A 9733-nucleotide genomic window follows, 5' to 3' on the forward strand; every position below is an offset into this window, starting at 1 on the left:
CAGGAATGATTTCAGATCCAAAGTCATTGGAAGTAGGATACCTCCATGTTAGGAGCTTCAACAAGGCCTCGGTTTTGAAAACATAAACTCCCATAGATGCAATATACGGTGACTTTGTTGCTTCTTGAGGCGACAATCCAAGCATAGCAGTATCCGTACGCTGTGTACACATCACCGTATAAAACAACATCAGAATCACTCGCATGCTAGGAGATGCCTGAGTTTATTATAAACAATCAGACTGGTACCATTGCTTTCAGATCGAGACCCCTTGGTTTCTCGGAGAACTGGATCACATTCCCGCCCCGATCAATCTTCACTAGACCATAATCCGAGGCCCGGCTGAAATTTGTGAAAACCCCAGTTTTTAGAATGAAAAGTTAAATGCTTTCAAGGTCGAAGCTACAAATGAAATCAAGAAAACGGACCTTTCACCTACGGCTGCGCATGAAAGTGTGATATCGGAATTTCTATCTACATGGTGCTGTTGAAAACATTGTGGCGAAATTAGCAGAACGGTGAGTGAAGCGATCAAAGGCAAAAGCACACATAACTTTAAGCATAAACTTATCTAAGTACCTGGACAAAGTCCATGTAGTTCATTCTATAGAGATGGTCCCCAGACAAGATGAGTATGTTCTCGATATTCCTGTTCTTGGCATCCTAAAAGCATCAGCAAGAGTTTATCAAAAAAGACCAGTTCAAGAACATAAAGGATTAAACTTTACAATCTAAGGGTATATCTTAAGACGATAACAACATAAATGAAAGTATACCTCAAACACCCACAGAAATTTTCTCACAGCATCAGCTGTTCCTTGGAACCACTTCTTTCCTGCTTCCCCTGGTGTTTGTGTAGCAGCCAGCACCTATTCAACAACATATACTTGCTTTGTTCAGAGAATCCAGTATACGAACCCACCATTTTGACCCGGAAATTCAAAAGGACAAGCAAGAATCCTTCCTGAAAACCATGTTTTCAGAGAAACCATACTGTTCTCTGGCAGTTAAATACAGCATGGTCAAAGAAAGAAAATTAAAAGTGTTTTTTTTTGTGTTATGAACAACAAAAAAATTCCAGACTTTGCGCAAGTAGTACCTCCACGAAACCATCTCCAAAGTTTATGCCATTCCCAAAATAAGTACGGGCAAGGTGGCGATTAAGGGAAGCCGAGTTGAACTGAGTCAACACAAAAATCTTGTTTATGTTGCTGTTAAGGCAATTGCTCATCGGGACATCAATCAGCCTGTAGCATCCTCCCACAGGGACCTGATGCAAATGAATCCACTCGACTTATAATCTTAGGTTCTGTTAAGGACCAAGAGACGAAAAAAATTGGACTAAATCTGCCAAAACCCATCATATTGTTTTGTCTTGAACATTGATTACCAGAAGAAATTTTCGACCAAGATTCTTTCTGTTTGTTTTCCTCAACTCTTGTGATCATACAATGAAACAGGAAAAAGGAAGCATTCAAATACTTACAGCTGGAGTGGCTGATCTTTTTGTAAGAGGGAAGAGTTGAGCACCATTCCCACCTCCCAATATGATTGCAGCCACATTTTTCGGGTCTGCCTTTCGTCTCTCGAACAGTGAAGGTTGTATTGTCTGAAAATGAAACAGCTGCACTATCAACATCTCAAACTCGATAGTCCTAAGCGATGTACCACAATTTTCACAAATATTATCAAAAGAATTATGCCTATGTCAACATCACATTAGGGAGAACCACATGAAAAGGAACTTAGCAAGGTCTCATTTTTTGCAGCCAAAGAAGGTTGCACTGCCTATATAAAACCAAAAGTTCAGAAATATCTTGATGGGATAAGCAGAATGGATCTAAACACGCAATTCGTTATACAGTAGCATGAGATATCTCTGATCAAACCTACCAGAGCCTCTTTGGCATTCTTTGAAGTGGCAACAGCGTAAGCAACACCAGGCCTGAACTTTCTACTCCCAGTCTTGTTGGATTTCAAATCTGATGCAAAAGGGTTTACAAAATCATTGTTGTTTGAGCTTCCCTTAATCTTCTCACCCCAAAACCTGTTTGCTACATTCTTGAAACGCTCTTTTGGCAGAGTAGGATTTTTCCCCAAGGCAAAACAGCAAGAGGAATCCATCTTTAGCTGCAATAAACAGAAACAGAAACCTCGGGAATTTTATCATGGTCTCCCTCAAAGAATAAAGCTGTACTAAACCAAAAATCCAAGTAAAGTGAAGAACACACAAAGCGCATCAGCTTTACTTATCCAAAACTACTCAATACTAATAGAATAATCCAAAATCCAAATGTAAGTAATCTAAAAGGAAAGAGAGAGAAATCCTCATTTGATGCAAGAACCAGACAGAAACAAAAGCACCCAGATTCCTGATCCTCCAAAGAAATAATATTTTTAGTACCCTGTTAATAAACCCTGGAAAAGTACATATCTTCACCAACTCTGATGATGTATCTTCCAAATCAAGCAGAGTTTAAAGTGCCTAGATGATCATTCTTCCAAAACAAACGAAACTCTTTAGTACCAAGATACTGCATCTTCTTAATAAACGGAAATCCAAAACACAGACTATGAATTTGGCAAATAACCAAAAAAGAAACCAGACGAGAGGAAATATTCCAAATATTACAGGCGAAACGAAACGCAAGGCGACAGTAAATCAAAAGAGTAATGGAGGAGATTTGATCCATACTACTTCTCAGTTCCCGGTGAAATGAACAGCTCATGGGATATCATAAACAGTGAAAATTCATCTGCTCTATTGGAAACCGAGCGGTTACCGATTCAAGAGGTTCACAACATTGAAGCTTCCAAAAATATGAATATCATAAAAAAAAAAGAGGGCCCAAAAGAAGAAACTTCCTCTGGACCCAGGAGCTGAAACAATATTGGAAAAAAAGAAAGGTGCTTTCGGAAAACAAAAACGGAGGAGGAAAAATGGAAATGATTTTCATGCCTGGAAGCAGAGAGCGTCAAATAAATGTGATGCGCATTAACCAAATCAAGAATAAAGGCGAAACCCACAAGAAAAAATCAAACCTTTTTTACCTAAAACAACCACCAAAACAGGGGGGAGAAGGAAGATGTTTCTGCTCTTAAGTGGAAAAATGGGGGGGGGGGAGGGAGGGAGAACACCTATTATCAGAAGAAGATTAAAACTTTCAGAGATCGTAGAATCTATGAAAGAAGGTAGGGAAATTTTAGTACCCGAAGGCTAAAACACCATGAACACAAACATAGACCCGTTGAAAACAGTAAACAAGAAGATCCAGAAGAGAGGTAACTCACCAAGAATCTGCTGTGTGAATGTAGATTTGTATATTCGTTGAATATTTCCAACGAATCGATTCGAATTCTGCGGCTCCTTTACGCCTATGTTTTTGCTTGAAAATGGGAGGAAGAGAAGATCGAGGGAGGAAGGAGAGTGAAGCGCGTGCGTGCGTGACGGGGAAGCTGTTACTTGGCCTGTCACTGAGCGAGTCCGCTTTCCCTCTTCCAACATTTCCTATATTTATACTGGGTTTTTTTTCTTCTCAATTTTAAATAATATTCTGATTATGAATTTTAATCCCCCTAAAACAAACTCTATAATCTCGAAATAAACCCTTCGTGCATTTTTTTAAAAATTATCATTAATTACTCAACTTAACTTTTATAATTTCTGCTTTGCTGTGAATGTGAATAATACATATGTAAAGGCAGCTTATGTGGTTCTGGTCTCGTATATTGGCTATTGAGGTTAGATTATTTTTTTCTTGGGGGATTAATTATATCATAACCATAAATCTAAACAATAAAATATATTTACGTAAAATTATAAATTAAATTACATAAAATACAATCTTCCCCTCTCTTAATCTTTGGAATTTAAAGTTCAATAGCCATCACCATGGGCTATTTTTAAAATAATAATAATAAATGTAACAACGTGCAAAAATATCTAAAACATTTCCGTATTAAAGCTTATAAATATTATAATTGTGGGACTATACACAAGATCATGTGAAGAGCTTATCTACCAACCTGTAGATGCCTGACATGTGTACTTCACCTAACCAAATGGACGGCTCTGCTTTCTCCCATACTTCTGCGCCCTTCCCTTGTCCGCTTCTTTCTGGGTCCCAGTCCCAGATCTTCCCATTGGCCCATCACATAGGCGCGCCATCTACTCCGTACACGTTGTCATGTACACATGTTTCGATATTTAATATAATTCACAATTTTTTTTCATGAAATATAGATTATACTGACCAACGAAATTTATTTTTTTTAAAACAAAATCAGATTTCTACACTTACAAACTAATAAAAGAATATTTATAATGTACATGTTCATAATATAATAAGCTAAAACATGATGAACACACACAGCTTGCATCAAAGATTTTTGTGATCTATACATAATACACCAAACAAATATCTTGAATGGATTTTATTGGTCAAAATGAAAATGATATTTTTACCAATATGAAAAAAATATATATATATATATATGATTATAATTTTTATTTTATTTTTTAAAATAATTTATCTAATGGTAATATTCGCGTATATATTATATTCAAGCGAATTATCAAATGAGAGTTAATTGACAGAGAGGACGATAAATATCCAAAGGAAAGGTTCCATAGATCTAATAATGTGACGTCGATGTTTATGTTTTTTGTGCATGATAGAGGAAGGTCGATTAGATTACTCGTGATTTAAATAACCTCGGATATTTCAAAGCCGCACACGTGTCGTTCGACCATCCAAAACCAATATGTATTACTAAACAATTTGAAAATCATACGATTTTTTCATGTTGTTCTTTTTGTTAACATGGAGATTCAAATGAATCCATTGTAAAAGCTCAGCGTTGCCGGGTTTATGGCAATGCGTACGTTGTAATTTATATGGATCCATTACGATTTTAAATTAATTTTCAAATGATTCCCGTCATCTTTCATCAGATACAACAACAACGTCAACGTCGTTTTAATCTCAATTTTATTTGGGATCGTCAGTATGAATTCTTCTTTTTCATTTATTTCGTTTTTTGCGTTATATCCTCGGATGTTTACAACATATGTAAATCATTTCTAATATCTTTTATATAGTATGTGAAAAAAAATAGATAGGATAAACCAATGTATTATACACCGCGGATGAATTGGACATACGGACGACAAAAGCAATTGAGTTGTGGAAGAGATATTCGGACACAAGGATCATCATGTTCCAAGTGAACCCCCAAAAAAAATTGACGGATGAGAATGTCCGAAGGGGAAGGGGGACCACGTGTTAGAGCAAAATGCTGAATTCAACAAAAGTCCAATTAGAAAAAAGATAAATGCTAAAAAATCTACGGTTAGGGACAAGTATTCACGTGGACTGTCGTCCCCTTCAATGATATAAACCAAACCCATCAAGCTTTCCTTTTTGGGATATGACTCTTTTATTTTCTCCTGCTTTCATTTCAAATATGAAGGTGAAATTATTGAAGGTGCAGCCATTTGTTTGTGTGCATACAGAGGTAAGGAATCACTAAACAAAAGTTGAGCAGCGGTAACCCAAGTTTGGGTGGCCTAGTGGTGAAAGAACATGTAAAACATATTCTCCTCCTGGGTTTAAATCCAAACGTGGGGAGAGGCATTCACCTGGACTTCCCCGGTCCTCGGGGAGGTGTAGTTGGGCTAAAGATCCGGTGAACTTCCAGATTATCAAAAAAAAAAAATGTTGTGCAACGGTATGTACGTGTATATGCATGCATGTCTACACAAGTTCTGTACCGACGTATACATGTATATATCTTCTTGCTATTCCATAGGCCCACACCGTATAAAGCATGGGCTTCTGTCACAACCGGAGTGAGTTTCATTACATGGGAATTCAAATTTTATCAAGCCCAAGTTGAGAAGAAAACTAGAAAAGGATGAAAACAATCTCTTTTTTTTTGTAAAGAACAAAACTCAAAAGAGTTTAGACAGTAATCTCAAAAGGAAATTCTAACAAGTTGTGTGTGAATCATTACGCAACTAAAAAAAAAACAAGGCAGTGAAGCTTGTTGTTGATTGGCAAGAGTCGTTTGGCCATAACACTGAAAACCATTTAGGTGTTGGTGGCACGTGTGTAAATCTGCTGGCTGGAATGCGCTGAAACCATCCGGATCAACCCTCTCGCCATTAGCTCATGAATCGCTTTCCTTGCGAGTGACCCGCTAATCTGTTTAAATATTTCATCCCATAATGTAAGAAACAGCCATCGGCATCAATCCTCATACTTTGAGAATTGAGATCAGCATCAATGGATTGAGAATTCCCTCCCTTATGGTTATGAACTGGTATTGCATGCAGCAATGTACACCTAGATGGTGTGCAAGGGACTGTTGTTTAAGGATGCAGTCTGACTATAAACTAAGTTCTTACTTTTACATAAGCATACGTAACCCAACTATTTTAAATATGACCCATGCCTAATGGATCCATAAAACCCGCAAAAACAGGTTCAGAGTATAAACCCCTCAAACTCTTTATAAATTTAAACTAGAGAATGACCCGCAATCAGTACGTTTATATAAGAATTAACGAGAAATCCCTACATGATGGCTAACGCATCTGCTAATTAAGGTAGGAAGAAGAGGAAAGAAGCAAGCATACCCTCATACGGTCAGACAGAATTGATGGGGTGATGAGCTTGAACTTGGGTGCCTCGGAGAGAAGCTTGTCATAAGTGGCCTGATCAAACAACACCATGTTGTTCACCTTCTCCTTTTGCTTTCCCTTGCTCCACTTCTGTTGCATTACATATTACACAATCCACAACTTACCACAAACACCAGGAGAACCTGCCAGGTTACTACCGGCTAGAAACTTCTACCATAAACACCTTAGCAGAACAAATCCACAACATATCCACACAATCTAGATTCTAGACTAAACAGAAAAGCAGAGAAATCGAACAGATAGAAACATAAAACAGCATAACAACGTTTGCGGACCATCACACATCGCCACTCCCGCATCCACAAGTTACATATATGAACTGATATCCGAGTGTGCCCACTTGTGAACTGATAAGATCCAGCAATAAGAATGGGAACAATGCAGCATAATTTCCCAAAAGAAGACACGTTAATTTGATCATGGGAAGTGAACGATTACTAAGCAGAAACAAGTACGTAGCGCAGCCTATCGATTTTCCCCAGACAAGATTTAAAAAACACGCGATAACTGAAACGCCTACGGTAAACAAGTAATCCATCTAATGAAAGTAAAAATTGGCGAATTTAAAAATATCGACCTTCTTCTTCTGCTTGCCACCTCCGGACTTTGCCGGCTTCGACGACGGTGGCGGAGCCTTGTCCTTCTTTGGCGCCTGCAATAACCGGGAAGCCAAATCAACAATTCAGTCACAGAGAGATGAGGAGAGAAAGCGAGATAAAGAGAGTAAATTAGAGAAACCATGGTGTCTCCGACGGAGATGGAGAATCAAACGGCCGAGGAGATTGGCGCAAGCAGAGCTCACGGAGATGACGAACAGGAAGCTTGGAGAATCTAGGGTTATGCTCTTAAGTTTCTTATAGGGTTTCCAACTCTTCACACTGATACTGGGCCATTTATAAAGCCCATGTCTTTCGAAAAAGTAGGCCGAAAATAGTAATCACGCCTTAATAAAAGCCTATTAGTAGGCCCATAATTGTTTCCCAAAAAAATTCCAAACCAAAAAAAAAAAAAAAAAAAAAAAACACTAACGCACTTATAAGTTATATATACATATATATATATATGGTATAATATATATGGTATGCACGACTTTTTTTTTTCTATTTTAACTTCTATACATTTAGTTTTTTATTATTTCTGAATGATTTACGTAATGCCTTATCATAGATTACCAATACATATACATGAAGATGATTGATATATCAAATATAATTGAAACATTTTACCAAAAAAATATGTATAATTGAAACACGTTTTTATGTTCATGGCCATGTGAGTATATAGCATAGCATGTATAAACATACATATATATATATATGAGGAAATTTATACAAACCAATAATATATGAATCTTTTTTCCCCACTTCCCCATCTTTTAAAAAAGAAGTGCAACTTTTGTCCAAAGTGTATCCAATAACACAATTTAATTTGAAATCGGCCCCAACTCTCTACTTTGGTAAGAAAAAGACAAAGACATAAAAACAACCCAAATTAAAAGTTGTGGAAGCAGAAACCAATTGGCCATGTCTTAGCCAAGAAGTAAAGTTTACATACACACATACATATAAAATGTATATATGCACATACATACATTAGTGTTTTTTTTTTTTTTGAAAACTTCTATTTATATTTTTTCCAAATTAAAAACGTAAAAAAAAATAAGCTCGTATCACTCTTTTATATTCCCATATTACGAATGGTATATAGTTTTTACTAATCTATGGCAAGTCGATCGGTATATGGTATAATCTTCTCATTTCATATTACAAATTTGCTCAAATTATATTTCATTTATTTATTTTGTAAAATCTTTTTATCGTGGAAAAAATATTGTGATAGTAGGATTCATGTAAAATATAAAGAGAGCGAAAGAGAGGAAAAGGACGTATCAAACTCATGGCGAGCTGCTTTCCCACTCCGATAAAGAAATCACAAATGGCTGTAGATAGTGCTTGAATTTTTCTATTTGTTCATATACAAACTGAATTTTAATTTGAATTTAGAATCCTACTTTTATCGCCATCGTTAAATCTTGGTCGACAATTGAAGTTTAAAATAAAAGGTGGAAAAATATTAAATTTTATTCTTAATTTTTTTTTATAACGGAGGACCCCTGTTACCCTTCGGACGCTCTGACTAGGTAAATCTCTGATCCGATAGCAACCTTTGTATATGGATCATATAAACCCAGAAATTACCTTCCTCCCTACCAGCCAGAAATCGAACACTCAACCTCAAGGTGGAATTAACTCCTACCTCAAACTTGATCATCTTAAAATTTATTATGTTATATGTGAACATGTTAGTGAGATAAATTTCTATCTCTTCGTTCGACATTAAATAGAGAAGTATGCTCTAAGATGATATCAAGTAAGGGTTTTCGCACGTGTTGATTTCAATTTAATCATCGCGGCGGTCCTTTCAAAACTCAAATACGTGCCACTTTAAGTATTGTCAAGAGAATACTTTTACGCCTGGAAATCATGTTACAAATGGAACATAACATTAGGGTTTATATATGTACATACTCTATGGCTTGACACGTGACATACTCTTTAACTAACAAAACTTTAGCCAAGTTCATACTTTCCACGATTATATAAATAATTTACTATAAAAGTCATCTTTTATTTGTTTGATTGGCAACCATATCAATCATATAGTATTATATTTTACTTCCACCATGGTATCATCAAATGGGTTTAAGATATAACATGCTTGTTAGGCTTTTCATTTCACGTACCATTATCTTTGCCTACACAATATCAATAATATATATACAGATTTTTTTTATTTGTGCAATTCCCTTTATAGTTCCTACAATAATAATAATAATAATAATAATAATAATAATAATAATAATAATAATAATAATAATTATTATTATTATTATTATTATTATTATTATTATTATTATTATTATTATTATTATTATTATTATAATAATAAACACGCGCACTCAACAACCCCCTTTATAAATACCCACACTCGGCACACCGCAGGACTCTCAAGTCACCGATAGGGAAA

General features: G+C 36.0%; 2 protein-coding genes across 3 annotated transcripts in view; both read right to left on the reverse strand.

The window, feature by feature from the left end:
• LOC104807741 (glucose-1-phosphate adenylyltransferase large subunit 3, chloroplastic) overlaps window positions 1–3495 on the reverse strand; it is a 5515-nt gene extending 2020 nt beyond the window's left edge. Inside the window, exons 1-9 of one of the 2 annotated variants that reach the window (XM_010533135.2) lie at window positions 3292–3495; window positions 1894–2130; window positions 1487–1609; window positions 1100–1270; window positions 777–869; window positions 580–663; window positions 429–484; window positions 249–342; window positions 2–160 (exon numbers count right to left, since the gene is read on the reverse strand). In XM_010533135.2, the coding sequence (XP_010531437.1) occupies window positions 2–160; window positions 249–342; window positions 429–484; window positions 580–663; window positions 777–869; window positions 1100–1270; window positions 1487–1609; window positions 1894–2124 (1011 nt within the window). In that variant the 5' untranslated portion in view covers window positions 2125–2130; window positions 3292–3495. Of the gene's footprint in view, window position 1; window positions 161–248; window positions 343–428; window positions 485–579; window positions 664–776; window positions 870–1099; window positions 1271–1486; window positions 1610–1893; window positions 2131–3051; window positions 3126–3291 lie in introns of those variants that run through there. The other variant, XM_010533137.2, reaches the window with a different exon arrangement.
• Window positions 3496–5907: 2412 nt separating this feature from the next.
• Window positions 5908–7555, reverse strand: LOC104807742 (40S ribosomal protein S25-2-like). The gene is made up of 4 exons (XM_010533138.1): window positions 7445–7555; window positions 7284–7358; window positions 6641–6775; window positions 5908–6206 (listed from the first exon to the last, which is right to left on the reverse strand). The coding sequence occupies exons 1-4, from the start codon at window positions 7445–7447 to the stop codon at window positions 6093–6095; spliced, it is 327 nt and encodes a 108-aa protein (XP_010531440.1). The 5' UTR covers window positions 7448–7555; the 3' UTR covers window positions 5908–6092.
• Between the last annotated feature and the right edge of the window lie 2178 nt (window positions 7556–9733).

Source organism: Tarenaya hassleriana, unplaced genomic scaffold (genome assembly GCF_000463585.1).
Source record: "Tarenaya hassleriana unplaced genomic scaffold, ASM46358v1 Cleome13, whole genome shotgun sequence".
Classification (NCBI taxonomy): domain Eukaryota; kingdom Viridiplantae; phylum Streptophyta; class Magnoliopsida; order Brassicales; family Cleomaceae; genus Tarenaya; species Tarenaya hassleriana.

What these genes read in the sequence shown, in the direction of transcription:
- LOC104807742 (XM_010533138.1), bottom strand. An exon ending in GTGGCAAGCAGAAGAAGAAG is followed by an intron (nt 6,776 to 7,283) that starts GTCGATATTTTT and finishes GTAATGCAACAG; the next exon opens with AAGTGGAGCAAGGGAAAGCA. An exon ending in TTCTGTCTGACCGTATGAGG is followed by an intron (nt 6,207 to 6,640) that starts GTATGCTTGCTT and finishes ATATTTAAACAG; the next exon opens with ATTAGCGGGTCACTCGCAAG.